Consider the following 27,195-nt stretch of genomic DNA (forward strand, 5'->3'; position numbering starts at 1 on the left):
GAATTGAAAACAGGCTCAAATAAATCCCATTTCATATAGCACTATTCACAATAGCCAAAAAGTTGAAACAGTGCAAAAATCCATCAAAAATTAAATGAATAAACAAATTGCACCATATCCATACAATAGAATATCATTCAGCCATCAAAAGGAAAGAATTGCTAGTACATACTACAAGTCAAACAAACCATGGACACATTATGCCAAGTAAAAGAAGCCAGACACAACAGGTCACATATGAGTCTAGTTATATGAAATATTCAAAATGAGTAAATCCATAGAGACAGAAGCAGATTGGTGGTTGCCAGGAGCTGGCAAGTGAAGGGAGGCAGGGCTTAATTGCTAAATTGTTATGAGGTTTCCTTTTAGGATGAGGAATGGGGTGCTCGCTTCAGCAGCACATATACTAAAAATAAGAGAGGAGTGGGTTTCAGAAATAGATGGAGGTGGCAGTTGCTTAATATTGTGAATGAACTACATGCGCTGAATGTTTACTTTAAATGGTTAATTTTCTGTTACATGACTTTTAACTCAATTAAAAAAAAACACCTCTATAATTCCTAATATCCATAGCAAGTACAGCCTGTCTCTTATGTCACACTCCCTGGGTATAAACTAGGGTCACCGTGGAAATAATAAGCAAGAGTATTTCTCCGGTTCTTTCTGCCACTCTGGGTTTCTTGCGGCTGAGCTTTCAGCGGGTCTGGGTCTGTGCTCACCACAGCCCTCTGCCTGCCCTGGAGGGTTGCATGACTGCTTCTGTGTATACCTGCTGACTCACTGTCCCCACGCTGGGGCCTGCCGCACTAACCTGCATGGCTGGCCTGCTGCCGCCTGTGGAGTGTAGGCCAGGGGACAGACCCCAGGTTGAGGGGGTCCTGCTACCTACCCCGAGGGCACCTGCTAGGGGCCCCACGAGGCTCTCTGCAGAGGTGGAAAGATCCACTTTCCTGCCTTTGTGTTGGCACCTGCGACATAGGCCCCCGTGGCCCTGCATTCTCATCTCAGAGATGCTAAAGACACAGGCCCTAGCATGCACTCTCTTTTTAGAACTCCTTTCTTAGTGCAAAACCTGGTACTTTGTAGGTGCTCAATAATTATTTGTTAAGTGAATGAATGAACAGTTGAAAGAAGGGATATTGGAATCTTGGGAGATGAGCCAGAGGGCCGTCTTAGCAACAAAATCCAGCTGCACCCAAATCTCCCATCACCTCCAAGCCTGAGGGAACCATTTGAGGGTCCAGCTTGTGGCCTTCAGCTCCGTCCGCCTTAGGAAGAGTCACGTTTGGTGGGCAGCTTGCTCCTGCAAACAACAGATGCTTGGCTGCCGGGTGCCCAGGCCCTCCCAGATGGGCCCTGGCACACTCTGACTCTGGGTGGATCAACTTGGGTGGATCAGCTTCAGTTCAAGCTGGATCTGCCATGGGAGCTGGAGAAGGTCAGGGATGGAAAGCTTCTTGTGGTGAATCTGCCCAGCCTCTCACGTGGGCACCCCAGGGGAGGTAGCAGGGCATTGGGCAGGGCCTGAGTGCTGGTCCTGCCTGCTGGGAGGTGGCAATGGTAAGGCCCAACTCCGTCAGGGAGGATGGCGGACACAGAGTGTGGCCCAGGGCCTGGGCGCTCGCAGGTGCTCGCTAAATGGGGTCATTGCTGTCATAGTCAGTTCTTATACCTTCAGCTGCTCATCACCCACCACCTTCACGCAGGCCTTTGATGCTGACGCAGCTGAACTCTCTGGCATCCTGTACATATGCCCTGACTGTACTTTCTCACCCCACTTCTCTGCTTGTTCATTCATTCATTCAATGACTTGTCTCAAGCAGCTGCTCCATGCCAGGCCCCATACCAGGCTCAGGTTCGGTGGGTCTGTGGGTGTGCCCCCCACATCCTTCCTCATTCCCCAGTTTGGGGTGTTTATCACAGAGACCCTTGGTAGAGGTAGGAGGCTTGGAGTGGGTTAGGGGGTGCCATGTCAGAGTCACAAGTAGAAAGTTTCCAAGTGCCGCCCACCTCCTTCTCCTAATTGTCACCCCCACTAAGAGAGTGGAATTGGGAACAGATTTCCTGTGCTAAAATGCTCTTGGGCACAGGCCCAGAAGAGCTCTGGGATGCTCCAAAGCACTTTGGGAACTTTTTCAACTTTTAACTTTGGATTCGTTTGTCCCTGCTCAGCTGTGGGAGGATGACACTCTGCAGGTGGGCAGCTCTGATGTTTACCCGGTTAATTCAGCCACGCTAAATAGTTCAGGGCCAGACCATTTACCTCCAGGTGGCCTGAAGTGTGACCATCTACTTTGTCTCAGCTGACTGGATAATTATCAGTTTCTCCTTTAATTCTGAGTTTGGGGAAGACAGCCTTCAGCAGTGGGTCCCCGGTGAGCAGGACACAGACCTCAAGAAGTCCTGGAGGGACAAGGACTTGCACCCATCCCCTGATTCTTTGCAGGAGTGTTCATGTGTCCAGCAGTTCCTCCCCACTCAGAGGGGCTGGGTGCTCGAATCCCAGAGGACAGAGGGAGAATTCTTCAAACATTTGTTCTGGAACAAAATTTTTCAAAGTAGCTGCCAGTGTGCATCCACAGACTCTCTTTTTTTTTCTTTCCAATATTTTTTTCAACTAGTCAAATTAAATCAAGGAGGAGATTTTAATTAAGTACTAACCTGGCTTTAAACACTCAATGTGTATGTGACAACCTGTGACTAAGAGATCAGCTAAACTCCTTTCTAGTAAAGACAATGGGGGCAGTATGGAGGAAAAATCTATAAATATTATTAAGTGAAAAAAGGCAGATTACAAGGCAGTTTATAGTGTATAGTCCCATTTTTAAAACACCTATATGTGTAAGAGATGTAGATATCACAAGGTGTGAATGGGGCAGACCCCAAATAGCCAGATAGACAGTGACTTTTATTTTCTTCCTTTCTTTCTTCTGTATTTTCTAATATTTTTAGGAATGAGCCTTTATAAACAAGGAAAAAAGGGGGGGGGAGGAATTTTTTTTTCACTTTTTCCCCTACATAATATATACATAAATTTCTTTCCATTCTGTTCCAATTGCCTTCGCTAGGAAGAACCTTGGGTGCTCTCTTGGTTAGAGGCAATCAGACACACACACTCACACACACACACATATGTAGGATGCTAAGGAAAGGTACTTAGCCAGGTCAGTATTTAGTTGAAGCTTCCTCCTTGATTTAGAATCAAGGTAAAGAATCTGCCTACAATGCAGGCAACCCAGGTTCATCCCTAGGTCAGGAAGATCCCCTGGAGAAGTAAATGGCAACCCACTCCGGTATTCTTGCCTGGGAAATCCCATGGATAGTGGAGCCTGGCAGGCTACAGCTCTTGGGGTCATAAAGAGTTGGACACGACTGAACGACCGTTTCAGTTTTTCCTCCTTGATTTATTTAGATTGATGGAAAAAGTGAGTGTGGTCAGGGCTGGAGGGTGGGGACAAGGAGGTTGTAGGGACCCCATGCCCCTGGGCTCCTGTGAGTCCTCAGTGGAGCGGTGCATTATGGGACCCCTGGCTCTGACCTGCAGGTCCAGGGGGTGCCCCATGAAACCATCACATTGTGCAAGTCGCCATCCCAAGAGCTCAGTGGATCCATGAGGACGCAAGTCCATCAACGGCTTGAACTAGGCTCCTGCCAAGCCCAGAGCCCTCACCTGCCCCTGGGGTTCTTTTGTCTGCTCCACTTGGGAAATCAGTCACTTGGGCAACCAGTATTTCCTGAGCCTCAGCCATGCTCTCAGCAGCCAGGCGGTGCTTGGAAAGCAGGGAGCATCTGGGGTTAGTGTCCCAGACAGAGAAAAACTGCTGGTGGCCCGTCCCCGGGGAAATGCCCCCTGCACGCCCTCCTCTGAGGGCGCTGCTCTTTCCCAGGCCCCTTCACACCGAACTCTGCGGCTGAGTGCAGGGAAACTGCTACCAGATTGTCAGTTCCTTCATTCACTCTTGGAACCTCAGTCTTCTCATCAGGAAATTAGGACACGTTTACATCACAGAATTGTGAAAACTAAATCAGGTCATGGGAGTAGACGACCTCCACAAAGTACTGCGACACAGAAGCAGCTCACTCAGGGGTGTCCTGACCCCTAGGCCCTCCGGAGGACCACGCGTTTGCCCTCCATTCCTGTAGCAGCAGGCCCAGGGACTGCCAGTGGCATCGAAGGGGCTCAGTGGGCATCTGCTGGATTTGCCTGAGCCTGCCCTGGGGAGGAAGGAGTAGAAGACAGAGAGCAGCTCCTCCCTTCACACTGAGTTCTAGTGCCAGGCGCTGTCTTAAGTACACGTAGATGGATTATGTGTTCAGTCTGCCGAGGACAGCTGGGGTCCCGTGTTTCCGATTTCTGCAGGTGCTGGAGGATTAGCCAGCCCAGCAGGTGGGGCCACTCTAGGCACCTCCATTTAACCTGAACACTCTCCCATTCAGATGCAGGGAGGGGAAAACCGACACTGGGGGAAAAAAGCCCAAGGGATTTATCCACCCCTCCTCCAGAAGAACTGGAAGCAGGCCTGGGATTCTCCCTCTCCCAGAAGCTACAGGTGAAGTACCTAGATCCCATCCTGGGAGTGAGGAACTGGGGGTGTAGAAAAATCAACTCAGAACTGCACGATGCTCACTGACCCTGGCCAAACCCACAGTAGAGGAAGGAAGGTTGCTACTGGGTTTCCTGGAACCCCAGACCCCAAATAGGTCCCTGAAGGTTCAAGCTCGTGCCTGCTCCCCTTGCGCTGGCTATTGCCACTTTGACCTTGCTTCTGTCTTCTTGTCCAGGCACCGAGCTCGAAGCCCCTCCACAGTGCCAGACAAGAATGCAAGGAGCTGCAGCTAAAACTGGAGGGTCCCTTTTATGTCCCTTGTCACCCAAAGAACCAGGTGGGCATTGGAGCGGGAAGAGGTAGGTAGAATGACTAGGTAGAAACCAAGACTCTGTTGTGTGGGCTGGGTACCGATGTACACTATGGCAGCACTCACACTGACGAGGCTCCGACATGTGTTTCTTAGTGATGGTGCCTGTAGCACTGTGGGTGGGAGAAGCAATGCCTAAGATAAAGCGCAGAGGCTTGAATGCTGTGAACACTGCAAAACACCTTTTTTCTCTTCTCCCTCTTCCCTCTTCCCTCTGAGAGATGACCTATTTTGATGCTGGCAAAGATGTGAGTTTAATTAACTAGCGGGGTCTAAGGGTCAAGGGAAATTTGAGAATTTAAAAAACAGGGGGCCAGTATGTTAATAACTATGTGACTCACCACAAAAACCTCATAGAATGGGAAGGACTTGGAACAGCAGGAGACCGGGGTCTCATTTCCTTTGACAAGCAGATGTCCTTGACGGTACCATTTCCCAAGTTAGCTTCCCAGGCTGCAGAGCTCTGAGGCCTTCCTGCTAAGAGATGCTTTGATTCTGTTTTCTGCATTGGGTCAGGGGAGCATCTTTAAGGAGGCTCTCCATCTCCTCTCCATTCTATCACTGGGAGGTTTGGGGTGCTGGGAGAATCGGGTCACTGTGTCCCAGCCCAAGTTCTGTCTTTACTTGACCTCAGGGTCTCATGCAAACCGTCCTCTTTATACAAGGGTGGGTGCTTCTCCCCTCAGGGTGCGGGGATGTTCTCAGCCCCTGTGCTCTCCTGGGGGGCTCTCTGGACGCCCCCTGGCACTCATCCTTTCGTATGACAGGCACTCGCTGAGCTGGCCCACTCCTGGAAGGCTACAGGGCCACCAAGATAGGAACCATCCCTCTCCCTGAGAGCCCACATTCCAGGGGCAGTGACGCCAGGCTGCTCACTGCAGACTGAGCTGGGGTCCTCAGACGCAGGGGCCAGGCCTTCATCTCCGGAGCTCACAGTTCCCTTGGGAACTGCAGGAAATGAATTCACGCGAAGGGAAAGAAGGGAACTGCGAGGAGGAGACGGAACACGATCCAAGGACAAGGTGCCGGGCAGAGCAGGAGGCCGGGCCAGGGCTGAGCCACCCACGCCAGCAGCAGGATGGCTGGGCCGGGCTCTTAAAGACAGTTGGGTGGGGAAGCAGGGGCGGAGACCAGCTGGCCAGCCACAGCCAGACTTAGCCCTGTGAACAGGGAATTGCAAGGTCTCCTTGGGTGGGGAACGGGGAGGAGAGGCCTTCTCCCTGTTCAGGTTCAGGGCCTGTTTGAATTCCCTGGCCCAGAAGAGCAGCCCGCTGGGAGCCTGTCTGTTCCTGCCTGCAACTCCGCGCCTGTCCCAGCTCCAGGGACTCTTCTGTTCCCATTGTTTCCGCACCCCACACCCCAACCCAAGAATAAAGATAAACACCCCTTGCCCATCGCCCCGCCTGCCCGCCTGCCCTCCCCGCCCCGGTGACTCAGGCTGGTGGCCCGGTGGCAGGGGCCCTGCTCGGCCTGGCTCTGCTCAGCTGCCTACATCTGCTGCTGATTTCCTTCTCTGAAGCAGTAGTCCTTTATGTCTCTTCGACCTAAATTAGGGTTGTTGTTTTTTTTTTACCCCCTTAGGGTGGGTTTTTTTTTTCCTGGATTAAAAAAAAGTGGTACCTTTCTCCCCCTGTGGTGTGCACATTATTATAGTGTCTGTTCGCTTTAGAGGGGACAAGAAAGAGCGTGAACTTGGACAAGTCCAGTTTAATTGTGATGTACGGCTGCCCGAGGTCTCCTGTCCACTCTGGCCGATTCTGAGCCAAACCAGTTTTCCATGGCCAGACGGGGCCCGGTTTCCACAGCGTTTCCTGTCAGGAAGTTCCCCCGCCCACTGTGCGCTGTTAAATGGATCCTTTTCATTCCTTTTCCTCTTATAAACTTCCCTTTCAGGTCATCCTGAAGGGAGAGTGAGGATGTGGCCGGCAGGGGGAAGGGAACCCCAGGCTCCGTTTGCCAAAGGGAGGAGGCTGGCAGGACCCGGCCGGTGTCACACACCTGGGGTCACAGCCCCAGGGAGAACCGTAGGGTGACCGACTCCTCTGCAGAAGGGGCTCTGCCTCAGTTTCCAAACGAGGCAGTTAGGGGCACCCCTGTCCGCCCTTCCCCGCAAGAGGAGGTGGTTACTGGTGAAGTGGGATTTGAGGAGTAATGGGAAGAGTACCCCATCCTAAAAATACCTCCCTCCTTCTCCCATCCTAAAAATACCTCTGCCACAAACTTCCCACGGAGAGTGAAATTCTACCTTTCCCATTTCGGTCTTTGTTTGTTGCAAGCGCCTTGAGGAGGCACTAATAAGGCTTGGCCAGCTCACCCCCCTGCTCCATGAATCCAGTGTGGGAAGCTGGCGGCCGGCCTCCACGAGCGGGACGTGGGAAGGCTGGGCATCCCTGGGGAAAGGTGAGCTGGAGTTGGGCGCCTAAGGCAAACCTGGTCAACAGGAGTGACTGTCCAGGGACTGGCTGGGGAGGAGGGAGAGGTAACTTTTCCCTCCTTGTCCTATAAGCTTCATGCGTCAGCTCACTTACTCCTTGGATCCAGTTTGTAAAGTAAGTACGTTTCCCCTGTTTGGGGTATTCCTACCCATTTTACAGATGAAAAGTATCAGTCACTCAGCTGTGTCCAACTCTTTGTGACCCCATAGACTATAGCCTGCCAGGCTCTTCTGTCCCTGGAATTCTCCAGGCAAGAATACTAGAGTGGGTTGCCATATGAGGAACTTGAAATTCAGAGAGGCAAAGTGTCACATGATCCCTAGCTCTAGCTGGGACTCTAGCTGGGACTAGAGATGGAGACTGATTCCAGACATCAGATGCCTTCCTCATACCTCAGGCCGTCTCCAAGGGGCATCCATGCTTCACTCATTCATTATTAAAACTTATATAACATGAAATTCACCATTTAAGGGTATTATTCAGGTGCATCAAGTACATAGATTATGTGCAGCTGTTACTGCTACTCATCTCCAGAACCTCTTTTGATCATCCCAAACTGCAACTCCATAACCATTAAACAGTAGCTCCTCATTCTCCACCCCTCAGCCCCTGGCAGCTACCATTTTGCTCTCATCTCTGTGGATTTGTCAATTTCAAGTATCTCATTTAGGTAAAATCATACAATGCTTGTCCTTTTGTGACTGACTTATTTCACTTAACATAATATTTTCAAGGTTCATTCATGATGAAGCATGTTCCAAAACGTCATTCCTTTTTATGGTTTTTGTGTGGATATACTTATCCAGTCATCTTTGATGCATTTGGGGTGGTTTCCACCTCTTGGCTATTGTGAATAATGCTACTATGAACATGGATGTAAAAATCTCTTTCAGAGTCCTTGTTTTCAATTCTTTTGAGTTTATACCCAGAAGTGGGATTGTTGATCATATGGCAAGTCTATGTTTAATTTTTTGAGGAGTCACCATACTGTTTTCCATAGCAGCTGCAACATTTTGCATTCCAATCAGCAATGCACAAGCATTCCAATTTCTCCACATTCTCACCAACACCTTTTGGTTTCTTGATAGTAGTGTGAGGTAGTATCTCATTATGATTTTGATTTGAATTTCCCTAATGATTAGTGATATTGATCATCTTTTCATGTGCTTATTGGTCAGCTGAGAACATCTTTGGAGAACTGTCTAGTCAAGTCTTTGGCTCATTTTTGAATTGGGTTGTTTTGGGGTTTTTGTTTTATTTTGGTGGTGTTGAGTCTTCCATGCATCTTTACTCGGAATTACAGATAATCAGGAATTTTTCAGAGACTCTCAGGTCATCATTTACGTTCATAACAAGGACCTGAGTTAGCTGCAGCGGCTTTCTGAATCAGTTAACTAACAGTGTGTATAGTGCTTTTGTGTAAAGAGTGTTTTATTGCATTTGCGATATCTTAGAATCCATAGTTCTCATGAAATTTTCATTCATTTATCTTGCCTGTACATTACAATGTACCAGACACTGTGCGGCAGGCATTAGAAGAGCATGACATGATCCCTACCCTTAAGGAACTGCTGGGAAGAAGCAGTTACAATCAAGTGGCATGTGCACATTTTTTGGACCAGAAATCTCCGTGTACACTAATGGGAATTTTTGGTGCATGAGGCTGGGCTATGAGACACACTGGGAAAGGGGAGAATGCAGGCTCACAAGGAAGCTAAGGAAAGAATCAGCACAGAAACATCAGGAAAGATGAGGGTGGCGGGGAGGGTCCCTGGTATCTGTCTTCTTATCCAGAAACTGTCATGATGGCATGTTTGCATCCCTCCCTCCATCACGCACAGATGCCTGTCCCCCTTTGTAGCTGCTCTGGGCTTCAAGTCGGAGGCAGCCTTTTAAGGGAGTGACAGGGTGAAGGGATGCAAAGTAGGACTCAAAGGGAAATCTCTGACCTGACCTCTTGGTGCTGTTTCAGTGCAGGGGGTTTCCCTTCTCCAGGAACACACTGTGTGGGAAGAGGTGTGGCCCCACGTTGGGACGGGGTGGGCTCTTCCCAGCATTGCTGGGTTCTTGGCCATCATCCACTAAGATCGTGGACAGCCTTGCTCCTCCTTTTCCTCCTGCCACCTATACTTTGACTGGCAAAGTAGCACCAATTCTTTCTCAGATGGCGCCATCCAACGACAGTGTCTTTGTGACTTTGACAGCGGGAGACCAGGTACCAGTCCGTAGCCAGGGGCTTGTCGTGCCAGATCCTAGTGGAGATAATTCTAGAACCGAGTAGGCAGCACCAAACCTTGTTTTCTTCAAGGATGTCAGGACCCAAAAGTATGCCATGCCTCACTCACGAGAATTGAAACTCAGTGTGGACCTTGGTTCAGTGCTATATGCCTCCTAATGCCTGGCACATACCTGGTTAACATGTGTATGTTGAGTGGGTGAAGCAGTGAGTCCCTGTCTGCCTCCTTGGCATCCCCTTGAAGTCTTACAGACCTGGGTTTGGGTCCTGGCCCTGCCAGGTGCCCTGGGTGAGTGAAGTCACCTCTGAGAGCCCCTGTTGCCTCCCCTGTGAAATGGGGCAGCCATCCCAGGAGCCTCACCCGGAGCCTGACACATCCCTTCCCTCTCTTCTTCTCCACCAGGGGCTAGACCAGACTCCCCTGAAGAAACTGCCCAACCACTAACCCCTTGAGCCTTTTATCACATTTTTTGGCCTAGTCTCCCCGCTGGGCTCAAATCCTACCCCTCATTTGTGCCTTTCCCGGGGACAGTGAACACCTTTCTGGCTCCACTCACAGGGCAGTGGGGAGGCCTTCCGGTTAAGAGTCCCGGAATTGGAAGGAACAGAGTCCAAAATCAGGCAAGTGCAGCTCAAAGCCTCGCTCCTGATAATAGAGGCTCCCAGATGGGAGTGGGGGGGCGGGACAGGGTGGGAGCGGTCAGAGCGCCCCGACCTGCTCTTGTGGGCCTCCCCACAAGGTGGGGATTTCTCCAGCGTGCATTCTCACAGCCGCCTGCCCTGTTCGGGGTAGACCCTGGGGGGTGGCCCCTTTCCACAGTCTGGGGCTGACAGAGGGCACGTGGGTGAGATGGCGGGAGGGCACCCTTGCAGCCCCCCGTCATCCCGTTAGATGCACTGTGGGTGGGCAGAGAAGAGTCAGCAGGGTCTTTCAGGGGAGGGGGTGTCAGCGGGGCCCTGAGAATAGCAGGGAGCCGACAGGACGTGGAAGGGCAGGGCCTTTCCAGGTTGGAGCAGGGAGGATGGGAATGGGGAGAGACGTGCCGCCCACAGAACCTCGGGGACAGGTGAGCCCAGCCCTGAGGAGACAATGTGTCCATCTGTTCAGTGAGTGAGGCAACAATGGTGTGTGTGAGCACCGTCTGCACCTGGCCCTGCCCTGGGCGGGGATACAAAGGTGGGCGGGACACTGTGTGTGCCCCCTCGGGAGGTGGGTGACCTCCTGATGGGTGCTGCGTGCCCTTGGGGGGGCGGGGGAGGGCAGGAGGCAGAGCCTCTTCTTGCCTCAAGCACGGTGCCCTGCTGGGCTTTCCCGCTGCGACGACCTCAGTCCCCGCCTGAGCGGACCTGTGAGCTCCGGCCCCAAAATTCAGGCCTTGCAGTTGTTGTTTGCTGAAGCCAAGAGGTCCCTGAGAGGCAATTCGTGCCCAGAGATAGTAAATTTTAGAGAGCAGCTGACCCCTGCGCTCCTTCCATCTGAAGACGCCAAGACCCCACCCCAAAGGCTCTGATTTGTAGGTCTTAGGTGGAGCCGCATTTTTAATAAGCTTCCAAGTGACTGCGGTGGTTCTCAGCCTTGTGCACATGGAGAGGCCCTGGGGAGTTTAAAACACCAATGCCCAGGCCCCATCCTTGGAGAGTCTGGTTCAACTGGTCTGAGGTTGGGGTCTGGACGCTGGTGGTTTTAAGAGATCCTGCAGTGATGTAACATGGGTTAGCACCCACAGGACTCATGTTAGAGGACCACCAACTTATCCAACTACCGCACATTAGTCAGAGTTCTCCAGAGAAGCAGAACCGACAGTGTGTGTATGTGTGTGTGTGTGTGTGTGTGTGTGTGTGTGTGTGTGTATGTGTGTGTGTACAGAGAGCAAGAAGGGGAGATTTGTTTCAAAGAATCGGCTCATGTCACTGTGAGAGTTGGCAAGTTCAAAATCTGCAGGACCAGCCCGCAAGCTGGAGACCCAGGTTAGAGCTGATGTTGCAGTTCAGGCCTGAAGGAGGTCGGAAGGCAGAATTCCCTCCTCCCCTGGGGATCCCAGTCTCTTTTCTCCTAGGGTCTTGAACTGGTTGGATAAGGCCCACACTTATTATGGATGGTCATCTGCTTTACTCAGAATCTACTGATGTAAATGGTAATCTCATCTAAAAAATACCATCTAGACTGAACTATCTAGACTAGTGTGTGAACAAATATCTGGAAGCTGGGGCCTAGACAAGTTGATACACCTCAACTGAACTGTCACCCACTTCATTTTGCAAAGAAGGGAACTAAGGCCCAGAGAAACATAGCGACTTATCCGGGGCCTCATACCTGGTTCTTCCATTGCACTTTTATTTGTCATAGACTCAGGGATTGTCAAACCTTTTAGAGACCATGAAGTTAGTTCAACTCGTTCACTGACAGGGAAAGCTATGAGTCAACCGGGCTGACCACTCTTTCCAGGTCATGCATCTTGCCAGAGAGGAGCTGGATCTTAATCCCAAGACATCAAATGACCTGCAGCTACTCCTTCCTCCCCTCCCAGTTGCAACATAGTAAAATAATCTGTCACCATGTAGACGAGCCCCACCTCTCTCCCCAGGCCCCAGCCAGAAGACTCCCTCTTCAAGATCTTGGGAACGGGGAGGGGACACTGTACACTGACACCACCTCTCAGTAGGGGGGAGGGTTGGGAGGCCCCCCAGTGGTTGCCGACTCCCTGCACTTATACCCAGGCCTCACTAGTATCTATAATTTTGTGGCTGCTTCATTTGTATTCGGGTTTGCACACTTAATGCATCATCCACAGAGACGGTCTCTGTACGCCCACCTTTTGTTCAGCATTAAATATGGCTTGTGAAGTGGTTTGCTTTCAATCAAAGCCCAGTCGTGGTGGTTCGTCTTGTTATGTCACCCCCACTCCTGGCCCTAAGGGCTTCAGAGCACCCATGTCAATGGGGTGTGCAGACCCTCTGAAATATGCATATGATGTTGGCCAGGGATTGTGATCCAGCCAGAGTCTGGATGCAGCAGGCTGTGGGCAGACAGAGGACTCCAGGGACAGGGCAGACAGCCAGGCCTGGCAGGGCCATGGGTGCCACTGGGCCAGGCCCCAGGGACTTCCTGCAATAATTATGGGGCCTCAAGAGGTGCATGGCATGGAAACCGAAGATTCGGCTGGCCTGGAGATGACACCTGGCCGGCAAATGAAGGGGAGGGCAGACTCTGCCTGCTGGAGACAGGAGACCCTCAAAGGCAGGGATGCCTCACCCAGGAAGCTTCCATACGAGGGCTGGTTTCAGGGAGAGGGAGGGGGCAGAGGAAAGAGCCGCAAGTCCTGGTGCTGAATTGGCTCCAGGGGTGCGTGCTTAGTCGCTTCAATCATGTTCAACTCTCTGCGACCCCATGGACCATGGCCTGCCAGTCTCCTCTGTCCATGGGATTCTCCAGGCAAGAACAGCGGAGTGGGTTGCCATTTCAACTCCAGGGCTGAGGGATGGATGAAAAGATGGGCTGTCCCCACCTGCCCTCCTCATGTGATGACAGAAAGCTAGAGTCTGAATAGGAGCACTTCTCAGAGCCCTGGGCAGGAAGCTGTGTTGTGTGGTAGAGGCGGCCCATAGGCTGAGGACCCAGGGACCCAGGCGAGGCCCCTGCAACCCCTGTGACCTCGAGGAGGCTGGCTCTAGTTGGAGCTGGGCCAGGAGGTCAGGCCTCCAGACTTGTATCCCAGACGGCTCTGTCCTCTGTCCCAGAGCTTTCCAACATGCCACCCAACACTGACTCCTCAGCCCTCCCATCAGGTCCTAATGCCCACACAGGCTTTCACAGTGAAGACCTCCCCCAACCAAAATGGCACATCAGGTCTTGGCAGCTGACATCTTTGACCAGGGAGTCCTTTTTGGGAGGGAGGATAGTTAGTAATACCCTCAGGAAGCCGGGATTATGAGCCACCCACTGTGGCTTTTGCCTCCCCATAAATTAGACTGTCCCCTGCCCACTTTCCCTTGCTCCCATTCATTCCCTCCTCCTAGAAAGACCACCCCCCTTATTCCCCCTTCCTCTCCCTGTTTCTATCACTGTTCTTCCCCTTCCCAATACCTTGCATGGCCAGTGGCGTGGACGGTGGGCTTAAGTCCCGAGGGTCAGGTGCCCTGGGTCCTCTGTGGGGTGAGCAGTTGTCCTGAGGAGCTCACATGTACTGCTCTTGAGATAATCCAGAAATCCTTGAAAACTTGGGTGCAGGATAAAAGGGGCTCTGGTGGTTCCCACCAGCAGAGCTCCTCATTAAAATCTACCCTGGTGGGAATTCCCAGTGGTGGGAATGGCGAGCTGGGTAGCATCATTTCAGGCTGGGAAGAGAGAGGTACGTTGGGGTGTTGAGAGCTTAGTGAGGTGCCCTCCAATCACCCCATCGCAGCAGCTACCCACGTGTGGGGCCAGCCCTTCTGCTTCCCAGGAGATTGGGGCCACCTTCTTATCCTTTGTGGCCACATTGCTCAAATTTCCAAGATAATTATCCAGCCTTGTCTTGACAGTGACACAGAAAGACCTGCTGAAGAGGACTGGATTGCCAGAGATAAATATCACTACTGTCACCATCCTTATTAATGAACATTTAAGAACCTGTCACTCACAAAATACCATGAAAGTTCTGGGTGGTATGGAAAAAAAAAATAGTTTGACATGATTATGCTCTGGAGACCCTTACCTTTCAATCCTATAGGCTTTAGTTTTCTCAAAATCTGCAAAATGAGGGTGTTAAACCAAGTAACCCCACAGCCACATGTAACTTTAAATCCTTCTTTGCTCAGTGGGCATCACTGAAACCTGGACCACAGCTGGCCGTGACAACTGCCCATTTGCTTATTTATATGACCCATATTGCTGCCTCTCCCTCTTTCTCTCCTCTCGCTACACCTCCCTTGGCTCCCTTTTCTCCTTGCCTTGATTTCATTAACTGGCAATCCCCTGCTTCTTCCCATCTCCATCACATCTGTCTCCTCCCCTTCTGCCCCTCCATGCTCCGTCAGAGCCAGAGGCAGAGGGCTGCCCCCTCTCAGGGTTGCCAGGGTTGACCAAGCCACAGGGGCAACAGGAATTCTTTCTCGGCGTCGACTGGGGCAGGGCCTCTCAAGGGTGTCAGTCAAGACTGTAAGCCCTGCATAGTGTGTCTCGGGAAGCTGAACCACATGATCACGAAAGGCAGCGGAGGCGGGAGGTTTATATAGAAGATGGAGATCATCTAGGTGACCTACCATCCCCCTCTGCCCAGACCCAGGGGAGTCCCAGAATATGGGACTTCCAAATGCTTCAACCAGGAAAGTCCTGGGAAAACCAAGATTAATTGGTCTCACCTTGGGCTTTGGGTGGTGGGAAGCAGGGAGAGTAACCTTCGAGGTGAGATTGATGTGTTATAATCCTTTCTGGGGTCCTGGCAGAGTCACAGACTCCTGCCCACAGCAGAGAGCTGAGCGGGGGTGGCAAAACAAGGATGCCCTGTGCCCGCTGTGGTTGCTGGTGCCAGAACCAGCACCCTGGTGTGGCTATGAGTGAAGCTGCATTGTCTGCCTAGGAAGATGTCTTTTCCCCCTCTCTGGGTCTCAGCATCCTCAACTATAGAAGATCCCACCCAGCCCCAACATCCTAGAAGCCATCTTAAGGTGTATGCAAACCGAATTCCCAGTTCCTTCCACCATCATCCCAACTGTCGGTTGTTGGATGCTCTCACATAGAGCCCTTAGGATGGAGCAGACCACTGACTCACTGCACATCCTGGGACTTGAGACTTTACCACTCCTGGTTCAGTCTCCTCATAGGAAAACTGGATCAGACATAACCAGCTCACAGGGTCATTGGAAGGATTCAAAGAGGTAATACACATACAAGAGCCCACTCATGACCTGGCACATAGTAGGTGCTCAGGAAGTGGTGCATGAAATTAAAACTGCTCCCATGTGTCTAACTTGCTCAGGGTTCAGGGGCTCTGTGGGTGAGGTGGGATGTGAGGTTTAGACATCGTGGACCAGAGTGGAATCCTTTGTGATGGATGCTCCCAGCTTACCCAGCTCCTCCTGGGAGAGGATGGGAGGCAATGTCTCCCAGGGATGGAACCTCTTCACAGGCCACGATGGGACCCTCTCCTCACCTTTCAAACTGTGAATACTCAGGAACAAAAAGGGGTGTCTCACAGCTGGCTGTGCCTGTTATGTTTTGAGGTTATAGCAATTGTGAAGCACAATTGTGCTGAAGGTTTTTAGAGGAAATTCTTCTTATCCTGATCCATAGATCGTTTAATCAGAAGAAATAAGATGCTCCTGTTTTCCCCTTGGGAATTTAATTCATGCAATTTTCTGGTTGAGCATTTTGCTTTCCTTGGCACCATGTGAGCACAGGGGCACAGTGTGTGGCTGGGTGACGTTGCTAGAAGGGCCAGGCATCCCCAGCATTTGCTGCTTACTGAGAGCTTCGTTATTTATGTTCCTGGGTCATCTCTTCCTCCAGAAAGTCAAGGCGATGCTGACCACTTCCAGATGACGAGGCCCATGGGTGCTCAGTGAGTCACTCAACAAACATGCCAGATGCCTGCTGGTGTGAAGCTCCATACTCCATCCTGTGCTGGGGAGAGAGGAGCAAACCATTCTTACTGTCAAGGAACTCACATTCCAGTCCTGGGGGGTGGGAGGCTCATCTTTTTAAAGATGAGGATCCCTTTCTGAAGCTCAAAGCATTTCATGGACCTCTGCCTGGCTCCTGTGATTCAGTAATGTTTTCATGTGTCTTCGGGTTGAATCTGTCACAATCCCATCTGCTCGCATTTGAAAACTGGCCAAACGTGTACTTGTGCAAAATAGTTTGCTCAACATACTCGTGGAGTAGGGGCTTCTTATGTGTCTGAAGACCCTCCGCCCCCATCTCCAACAGCCTGAGGGACTTAATTAATGAATGTTCAGGATGGTTGGAGGGAGACTGGGGGCTCAGACTGTTGGAGAAGGTGAGAGCCTCCCTGACTAAGGAAGGGAGGAAGCCACGGGCTCCAAGCTTGGAGAGCACAGAGCGGCGGCCTCCGTTAGAGACCATGGGGAATGTCGGGGCGAAGAGAAAAAGGAAGGGACAGAACTTCCTGGGGGATATAAGTAATCCAGCTTTGTCTAATCCTCCTGTTGTCTGTTTTAGGAAGCCTTCATCACTACCCTTCTTTCTGATGAGCTTTGCATCAGGAGACACATTGTTCCTTTTACAATTTTCATAACCGAAGCTTTGTAAATTGCCTATAGACATTTCCAAGGTGTCCTGCTCTCCACCCTGGTTGGATGGTCCCTCAGCCTGTGGAGGCCAGAGCAGGGTCACACTCCTGTCCCTACCTCGTCCAGTCCCACCCCAGCCCCTCCTAACGCCGTGGCTGTTTGGTCAGCACCTTTCAGGCATCTGGGATTGGACTGGGGACACGCTTCTCTCCACTCCTGGCAGCCCCCTCGCCCCATGGGTTATGGGGAGTCCTGACACCCAGAGCTCATCCCACAGCAACCCCCTGTGGTCTCTCTACCCCTATCCTGACCCCCACCCTCAGCACTTCACATCCGAGTCGCTTCTGCCTCCTCTCCCCCAGGTTGATCACAGTCACACCCACTTTCCAGCTGCATCTCTGCGTGGTAAGAGCTGGGAGAGAGGGAGGGCAAGCGCCTAGCCTCAGGAGGAGGTGGTGCCCGGACCAGGTCTGAAAGTATGAGCTGAGTTAGCCCACTAAATGTAGGGGGACGCCAAGGAAGTTGACAGGCAGCAAGGCTTCGGCAGCAGGGACAAGGTGGTGGAAGCTGGGCATGCTGGCTCCAGTTGTTGGAGGCAGGCAGGCGGGCAGGGCAGGCAGGGCCCACATGGTGGATCCTGGCACCTCTACTGGGAGCTGGTGGCGAGAATTGATTCACTTCTGAATAAGCAGCAGCAGGAATGGGGAGGAGAGCACAGGTGATGAAGATGGTGCAGGGAGAGCACGTGATGTTGAGAGCAGGGGATCAGGAGAGAGAGAGATTGAGACATGGTCCCAGCCCAGGTCTGGACCAGAATGGCTAGCAGTGGCGGCAGGCAGAGGATGGACTCCCGGGCCCCTGCTCAGTCAGCTCCTGACTCCTCTCTCTTTCAATGACTGCAGCCTATTTGTTTGTTTCTTCCCCCTTGTGCTTCCCCCACTGGCATGAACTCCCCAGAAAAGCTAAAAATGCATCTCATCTGACCCAAATCAGAGGGTGGATGAGCCGGGGCTTTATTACACACTGGTTAAAACGGGTCTTGTGGGAGAGGATGGGCTCCGTTATAATTGTATCTTTGGTCACCTCCACCCACCCAGCCAAGAAACTGGTGGGGCTGCCTCTGTTTAGACACCGTTTTACAAAAGGGCTCCCCTCCTCCCTTCAGCTCTTTTGGGTTAGTCTTGAAAACTCAGCCCACTGGCCTGGGAAAGAGATGCGAGGAGGGAGGGAGCGGAGGAAGGGTCATGTCCTCCCACCCAGCTCCTGTAGGGAGAAGAGCCTGGGCGGGTTTGGAGATGTGTCTCTGGGGTCTGGGGTGGCAGCTCCAGAGAGACTGGGGGTGGGAGCAGGGCTTCTTAAAAGCAGTAGCAGCAACTCCCTTGGCAGTATTCCTCTTTATGATTCTCGAACTTCTAAATTGTTCTTTGGGCTGAGGCGTACCATCTATTTAGAATTGAGCATCAGAAGTGGGGGCTGTTAACTCCGGCTTTGAAAGGGATATTTTTGGAAAGGGTGTGGAGCCAGCATTCAGTGGCATTAGTAAGAAGTAACAGCCCTTTCCAGGTCCTCCTCCCGCTCAGTCCCTCCGGGAGACCCCTGGGCTGAATCATGACCGTGACTCACCATGGAACACTTGGGAATGTTCACGAGTGCTCCCACGTGGATGCTCCAGTGTGAGCGTGAGCTGTGGGTCTCAGGTGGTGGGTTTGCAGGTATTCTGTGCAAGTTGAGTTGTTTGCATGCTTATAAGGCTACTAGTCAAGCAGGAAAAATCGTGCATTCATGTCCTGTGGCCTTTCAGTTACACACTCACCTCTTCACAAATAGGAAGTCAGCAAATGATTGTTGGTCTCACCCTTTGTTCCCAGACCTCACTAGGCATGATAGGAGATATGGGGGAAGTATAAACCACATATGTTTCTTGAGGAAGCAAGATTATATAAGATTAAACAACACTCTGTGTGTGTGTGTGTGTGTGTGTGTGCGCGCGCGCGCGCGCGTGCACGCGCTCACTCAGTAGTGTCCAACTCTTTGCAGCCCTGTGGACTGTAGCCCGCCAGGTTCCTCTGTCCATGGGATTTCCCAGGCAAGAATACTGGAGTGGGTTGCCATTTCTTTCTCCAGGTGATCTTGCTAACCTAGGGATCGACCTGTGCCTCCTGCATCTTCTGCATCGGCAGGCGGATTCTTTACCACTGAGCCACCTGGGAAGCCCAAATAAGATGATATGTGAAAAGCCAGTAAAGACGATAAATGGGCAAGGGCCAGGGATAAGGTCCTAACTGCTGAGGGGTGGGGGGTGGTGAGAGGAATGTACATTAGTCAGCTGTTGCTGTGTAACAAAAATGCTCCCAAACTTCAGCAGCTTAAAACAACACTAAACACTTATTCTCATGATTTTATAGTCAGAAATTCAAGAGCAGCTTAGCTGGGGAGATCTGGCTCAAGGTTTCCCATGAAGGTATAGTCAAGATATTGACTGACTGGGATCATCTTAACTTTGATTAGGGTTGAAAGACCTGCTTCCAAGATGGCTCACTTAGTAGCTGGCAACTTGGAGCCGATTGTTGGTGAGTTCTAGTTCCTCCTCGCTTAGACCCCTCCATAGGCTGCTTCTGTGTCTCCCAACATCAGCAGGAGCACCCAGAGAAAGCAAGGCAAAAGTGGCAATGTCTCTTAGTTTTGGAAGTCCCACATCATCACTTCCCTGGCCATACCAACCAACCCTGATACAATGTGGGAGGGAATTCACAAGGTTTGAATACCAGAAAGTAAGGTTCTTTGGGGACCATCCTGACATATAATGAAATAGATGGAAACGGGAACAGGGGAGCAAGAGAGGGAAGAGGGAGACGTGGTCCCAGCCCAGGTCTGGACCAGGACCCGGAGGCCTTTAGGTTTGCTTTAGGTGACAGACGAAGGGTATTAGGCAAGAAGTGAGACTCAACCATAGTCTTGAAGAGACTGTGGACAAGAGACATGGACCTGGAGGTGTGGCAGCTTAAAGCCACAGGCACAAGGCTGGAATGAGCATGCTGTGTTTGGAGGGCAATGCACAAGCCAGCTTTAAAGAGAGATTCCATGTCAGAGAGCACTGGGAATAAAGTCAAGAGGAGACGATGGAGGACTAGGATGGGCAGACTGGAATGGTGGGATCTCTTAAATAAAGGGAGTCATCAAGAGTTCTGCAGTGCACAAATGACCAGATCCAGGGTGCCTTGAATGAGTCCCTTTAATCCTTTAGAGCTCAGTACTCACACCTATAAAATGGGAATGATGAATGAGTTAGTAACTGTGTAGTAGGTGTTGACTGGAAAGCAGTCAGGTTTTGATGATCATGAAGATCATCATTTGCAACCAGACCTTCCCAAGGTTCTAGAAGTTCAGAAGATGCCAAAACAACCTCCTGGCTCCTTCTCCGTATGTTCTGTTGCTATATGATAAATGTTGGACTAGCCAACATTGACCTCCTGAGGCTGAAACTGTGGGCTCTTCTACTATTAGAAAATCCACTTCTCTGTATAGCCTGCCTTTCTAGCCACAGGAACAGTGCTGTGTCATAGGCAGATTCTAGTCAGACTGTAGGCCACTCCTAATATCCTACAATTGTATCCTACAGGACTTAATGGCAGCCAAAGCCTGTTCTCACTCAATTCTTATCTGATCCTCACAACCATGAGGTAGATGGCCCAGTGTCATTAACTCCATTTTACAGACAGAAAAATAGATCATTTAGTTGAAAGGCCCCAGAACAAATCAGTAGTGATTAGACATTACAAAAAATCCCAAAGAGTTTGGGAGTTTTGTGAAAGAAGGGAGAGCATTTAGTCATTCAACATTTTTAATAGTAATGGCTTTAATATTCAAATACCTCCAAAAAGTACATATAGGAAAATAAATTACCTTCTACCCCTCACTGGCAGCTCTCCAACACCATCACAGAAAGAACTAGTACCCAGTTTTTAATGTGTCTTTCTAAAGATAGCCCATGCATCTACCAAAAAATATGTATTTGTGGTCATGTTTTTCTTTCCAAACATGATAACAAATCACACTCTATGTTGCAGTTGAATCTCAAAGCTATTCTCCATACATCCACATACAGATATATGTCTCATTCTTTTTAATGGTTGCATAGTACTCCATGGTGTATCCAGCTAGCGCTCCATCGATGAACATTGATGCTTCCAGTCTTTGGCTATGGGAACAATACTGCAGGAATTAGCTTTGTACCTACATTGGTTACATGTGATAATGAAACCAATATTTATAAGGGAAATTTCTTGATCATCACAGTTAAAATCTCTCTGTAATCTTTGCATTTTTAATCCTGAGTGATATTGACCATTTTTCACATATTTAAAAGCTACTAGTATTTCTTCTTCTGGGATCTTGTTCTTTCTTTTTTTTTTTTTTTAGCTAAAACAGTTTTTGCAATTTTCCAGCAAGGTATAGGTCTTTTCCTGATTTAATATAAGCTTTTGCTATAAAGGAAATTAGCCCTTCATCATATGTTTTGCAAATATTTTTCCCAGCTTATTTATTTCTTACTTAGAAGAGCACTTTCCTTTGAGATGATAAAACAATTTTTCGATGTTTTTCATGATTCTTTTTAAAAGTTTTAAAATCGTTGCTGTACGCATCATTTACTTTGGTATAAGGAGTGGGAAAGGGGTCTGGATTTTGTTTCGTTTGTTTCCTACATGATTGGCCAGTGGTCCCCATCCTATTTATTGAAAAAGCCATCTTAAAATTGAAATCCCACCTTTACTATTTGCTAAGTTCACATGTATATAAATGTGTGTGAGTCTGTTTATGGGCATCTGCTTGATCTGTCTCTCTGTTCATGATCCAGTATCAAATATTCTATTTTTATGACTTTATAATGTGCTTTCATATCTGGTAAGGCTGGTCCCCTTACTCCCATTAGTCATCTGTTTTAGAAATCTCTTGGCTATTCTTTAAGTGCCTATTTTTCCATGCGAACTTTAGAGTCAGCTTATCTAATTTCAATAGAAATTCTGCTTGTTATTTTTATTGGGACCATATTGCATTGATTGAACTATTTAGGGGGGAACTGGGGTGTTTACAGTATTATAGCTTCCTATCTGAACGCAGCTATACTTTCTATTTAAAGAGTGCTTCAGTCATGTTTTAAAACTCTCTTTGTATGGACTTTGCACATTTCTTATGAGCTTATTCTTAGGTGTTATATCTATTTTCTTTGCCAAGTAAATGGGATCCTCTATGTTTTTGAGCTTGTCCATTGTTTGTATAGGAAAGTATCCAGGAATATACTCTGCAAATAATGATGTTTTTCGCCAACTCTTTTCTAACTCTTTAACCTTGTATTTCTTCAACATTTTTGATCTTGAGACTTCAAAGAGGGACCAGACTTCCGAGATACGAAGAAATTGCTGAGCCCGTTCTGGCACTTTTTTTGGCTTTTTTGAGCTGGGGACTGAGGGCTGGGGGAGAGGTGGGGGACTCTTGTCCCTTGAGAATATTTTCACTGTAATTTATGGTAGTCTGGGGACCGAAACTCTCAGCGCAAATGGATGATGAACGCTGGTGGTCGGGAGATGGGGGGTGGGATAGTTAACTTTGTAAGGTGCTGGCAGTCAGACACCCTCCCCAGAGGCTGTGAAAGAGTCCTGCCCTTGGTGCTGGCTGGGACTTGTGGACACACTTGTGGCTGAGCCAGTGTGGCGGGGGGAGGACCGCTCTCGTCCCCTGAGATGTGCCCTGGAGAAACAGACAGAGGGAGGCTGGACCCCAGGGACTGCGCTCAAAAGCGGGTGTTTGCTCTACATCCTCAAGGAGTCCCTCCATCACAGCTGCCTGGTGCTGGGGTTCTGCCCAGACATCCACCCGCTGGCTCCCACATCCCCAGTGGTAGGACCCAGCCCACCCCGGGGTCCTTCTTGGTCTGTATTTCTCCTTAATATTTTGTTGTGGGTTATTCTTATCTGTGTGTGTGTGTCAGAGGCTCAGTTGTGTCCGACTCTTTGCAATCCCATGGACTGTACCCTGCCAGGTTCCTCTGTCCATGGAATTCTCCAGGCAAGAATACTGAAGTGGGGGGTGCCATTCCTTTCTCCAGAGGATCTTCCCGACCCAGGGATCGAACCTGCGTCTCCTGCACTGGCAGGTGGATTCTTTACTGTCTGAGCTACCAGGGAAGGCTGTGGGTTATTCTTACTGCTCAGGAAAGCCAGAAGCCCCTCAAAATTAGATGCAAGGTCTTGTTTAGAGCCCCGCACAGCATGAAGCCCCAGTCAAGATGTGGCGAGTGGTCAGTGTTTGTGAATTGATTCCCATTCTGTGAGTAAACCACTTGTGACAAGAGTTTCCACTCACATCCTAATTGCCCTTTCTTTGGGGACGGCTTCTGGAACCCAGCAGCCGTCAGTTGTGCAGTGGGCAAGCGGGAAAATTACAGCCGAGGAGGAACTGGGCTCAAGTGTAAATAAGAAAAGGAAATGCTTGGACTTTCTCAGTGCAATAAAAGTTCTATATAATAATATTATATGGAACTATGCAATTACGCCCGAAAATTGCAAGCTTCCAGTTTGTCCTCCCAGCCAAATGCCAGGCGGTTCTCGTGGCGGATGGCGTCTGCTTGGAAGAAAAGTGCAAGTTTTGAGGCAAATCTGAGGTTTCACTTCCTTTAGAAAACACAGGCAGGGGTGGGATCGGGAGGCCATCCGGCTGGGCCGCTCATCCGGGCCTTATCTCCAAATCGAGGTGGACGGGGCAGGGAGGTCGAGGCGGGTCTTAAGAGCTGAGGCGTAACTAGGACATCTTACACCTTGACGAGGCCTGGAGAGTGATCCTGCCCTCCTCTGCCCTCGGCCCCCTCCCCCCGGAGCTTCTCCCCACCAGGTCCCCCTCCCCCCGGGGGGTTTGGAGCAAGCGAAGAGGCAGGGGTGTGGCTCAGAGCAATGGGGCAGAAGATACCCGATCACAGCCCGTTTCCAGCCACCCTGCCCTGCCCGGCCAAGAATGCCGGGCTGACCCCTCCTCAGACGCAGCGCCAAGCAGATTTCTCCCCATCCAGACACCTCCCTGACTTCCTGCCTCCGGCCTCTTACACAGGGATGCAGGTGCATCTGAAGCCTCCTTCCCTGCCATCGCTTCCTCAGTGGGATCCCCACCCTGACCCCAACAGAGCCTCTGCCCCAAGAGGCCCTGTCCTCACCTCTGGGCCAGTTCTGAACACGGCTTCTTTCTCTCCCACTTTGTGAGTTCTTTAGAATTCCATCCATCCCTCTCGTCCCTGTTTCTGCAGCCCCAAATGGGTAAACTCTGCTTAGGAAATCGGGCCCAACAGCTTGGGTTCGAGTCCCAACTCTGCCTCAGTTTCTCCGTTTGAAAATGGGTTTTGCAGAGTAAAGACAAAAAGAAGCTGCCTGCAATGCAGGAGAGCCAAGTTTGATCCCTGGGTGGGGAAGATCCCTGGAGAAGGAAATGGCAACCCACTTCAGTATTCTTGCCTGGAGAATCCCACGAACAGAGGAGCCTGGAGGGCTACAAAGAGTCACAAAGAGTCATGGGGTCACAAAGAGTCGGACACAACTGAGTGACTATCAAGTGCAAAAATCTACGTACTATATTTAGGTCAATGACTCACACCAAGCGAAACACCCAGCACTCATGGTACCTCTCCACGGCTAGTTTAATCTCCATAGCTAGCTTCGTTCTGTTGATAACTGGAGGAATCTCAGAAGCAACCCTCTGTCTCCATATGTCACATCTCTGGCAAGCTGGGTGCCTGTCTGTCTCCCACGCTCCCCACACAGGGCCTGTAAGATTGTTTATAATGAATGAGGGCACATTCTGGGGAAGCAACTTCCAGACCCTGCCCTGGCCACTGCCTTGGCCAACTTCCAGACTCCATGCCTGTCCCTGGCCACTGTCTGAGAGCTGGGAAGATAAACCCAGGAGTGGGCCTCCTCGCCCTTCTTCCAGGGCGTGGAGAGGGAACATATCATACATCTTTCATCAACTGGTCACGTGTCCATCATCCTGCCTGGTGTGGTCAAATGCTAATCCCCTCCTGACTTTGCAGATAGAACACTTGTCCTCTGAAAGGCCAGTGTGCGTGCACAGTCATTTCCCTGTATAACCTGGCAGCATCTCTGAGACACCTGGGGTGAGGTTGAGGGTGTGGGAAACTGAATCAGGAAGTCCACGGTCAGGTACAGCAGCCCCAAGACTGCAGAAGCTGAGCTGTTCATGCCCTCAGAATCCAAAGATCCACCCTGGAACCTAAAGATTGAGGTGGGTCAGCTGGAGGATGCCATAGCACCAGCAAGGGACCTTCACAGCCTCCTGGTCTCACATAAAAGAAACTGCAGCTCAGAAAGGGCATGTGGCCAGTCCAAGGTCACCAAGAACTCAGCTGCAGAGCAGAGAAAAATTGTCAATGCAGACTGGAATTGTACTTCCTCCCCCAAAGCATTGTCACCCCCTCTGCCAACTGCACACCTGTGCATGTCTCAGCATCCCCTCTTCAGGCCCTTTCCCAGAACAGCGCTCCAGGCCTTTCTCGGCTCCAGCTCTGGCCCTCTCACCTGGAGCGGCTTCCCTTGTCCCACCGTCAAGTTCGGCAGCAATGGGCAAAGTGCAGGGCGCCCTGGGCGCGCAGGTCAAGGTGGCCTGAAGGCAGGGCGAGCTCCGGCTGGCCAGCTGTGAGTCCACTTTGGTGCCTTTTAAAAGAAACACTAAAAATGTATCCCCTGGAAGGGTTCAAATAAGTGGGGCTTCTTAACCTGCCCCAAGCACAACTCCTTGAATAGCTCACACAGTCTAAACCATTCCCACTGCTCTGCAGGAGACAGGCCCTTTGGGTAGAAATACTAAGAGAATAGGGCTCCTGGGGGGCTCCTGTGTGGCCCCCGCCTTCCCACCCCCCCCCACGAGCTCACGGCTGTGGGGAGCACAGCCCACCAGCCTGCCAGCAGGGACACCTGGAGAAGGCGGAAGAGGCAGCTGGGATTCTGAAACTCAGTTACCCGGGGCCGAGTGCTGTTTATGGGAAACAAGTGATTTATTTTATTATCCAAATTTTCAGCGGTTTAATAAGGTTTAATAAGCCTCCCAAGGAGTTTTCTGGCTTGGGAAATTGCCTGTAATAAACACAAGTAGTAAATCCTTTATTCCGAACATAAAGAAGTGTGCAGTATTTCTAGAAAGAAAACAAGTCTTTCCCCTCCACCCCGCCCCGCCTCTCTCTCTAATAAATAAAGGATGAATAAATGATTAAAGAACAACCATTCGAAGGGATACCACTTATTTGTCCGGCCCAGGCTCCCACGGCCAACCTAGACAGCGCGGGGGACCCTCCCCACGGCAGCTTCGGGTGGTCTCAGCCCCCGCAGCCTTGCTCCAGGCCACGCTGCCCTTAGACAACCCAGTCCAAGGGGCACAGCAGGGAGTGTGTGAGCTCTGCAGTGTTATTGCTGGACTTTATCTCTTGACCTCGCTTCACTTTTGTTCCTTTGTCTGTAAAATGGGTATCGAACAGGCTTCACCTGCCACCATGAAGATGAAAGTGCTTTGAAAAGTAGTAGTAATAGTGAAAGTCACCCAGTCGTGTCCGACTCTTGCGACACCATGGACTGCAGTCCGCCAGGCTCCTCTGTCCATGGGATTCTCCACGAAAGAATACTGGACTGGGTTGCCATTTCCTTCTCCAGGGGATCTTCCCAACCCAGGGATTGAACCCAAGTCTCCTGCATTGCAGGCAGATTGTTTGCCGACTGAGCTATGAGGGAAGCCCCACTTTGAAAAGTACTGGGCTCTAAGCCACCCCTTGAGGGAGGGGATGGGGGCAGAGGCCCCAGCATGCCCACTTGGAGTTCACCTAAATGCTGTGAAGAACAGGTTCCTCTGAAAGTGGGAGTGTTACTCACTCAGCCATGTCTGACTGTTTGTGACCCCATGGACTGTAGCCCACCAGGCTTTTCTGTCCGTGGAATCCTCCAGGCAAGAATACTGGACTGCATTGCCATTCCCTTCTCCTTCACTTTCACGGGATGCTGTGAGACCAGGGGGAGATTAAACAGCTCCGACACTCAGATGCCCCGGTCCCACCCTGGGGACCAAAGCCCAGGAGGACAGCTGCCCCTCGCTGATTGTCGCCCATCACTCCAGCCGCCCTCTGGGGTACCGCCCAAGTCTGTCCCGAGTGTGTGTCTCATCCCTATACAAAGGGGCTCGTGTCCTCACTCCAAACTCCCACGGGGCTCCTAGACCTTGTTCTGATAAAAACCAAACCCATGTGGGATGTGGAGGTGGTGATGATGGTGAGGGTGGGTGTGAAGAGTGATCGATACCACAGGAGACAGTGGGCAGGGCGTGAGTGACAAGTCA

General features: G+C 50.7%; 1 protein-coding gene across 6 annotated transcripts in view; it reads left to right on the top strand.

The window, feature by feature from the left end:
* Positions 1-27,195, top strand: part of ZBTB7C (zinc finger and BTB domain containing 7C) — a 379,298-nt gene that overhangs the window by 328,770 nt on the left and 23,333 nt on the right. For 2 of the 6 annotated variants that reach the window (XM_070452590.1, XM_070452591.1), the window contains one exon: positions 4,783-4,906. The exons of 3 other annotated variants lie outside the window; for them this stretch is intronic. In XM_070452590.1, coding sequence (XP_070308691.1) covers positions 4,821-4,906 — 86 coding nt within the window. In that variant the 5' untranslated portion in view covers positions 4,783-4,820. The remainder of the gene's footprint in view (positions 1-4,782; positions 4,907-27,195) is intronic. One more of the 6 variants, XM_070452593.1, reaches the window with a different exon arrangement.

This window comes from Odocoileus virginianus, chromosome 22 (genome assembly GCF_023699985.2).
Source record: "Odocoileus virginianus isolate 20LAN1187 ecotype Illinois chromosome 22, Ovbor_1.2, whole genome shotgun sequence".
NCBI classification, from domain to species: domain Eukaryota; kingdom Metazoa; phylum Chordata; class Mammalia; order Artiodactyla; family Cervidae; genus Odocoileus; species Odocoileus virginianus.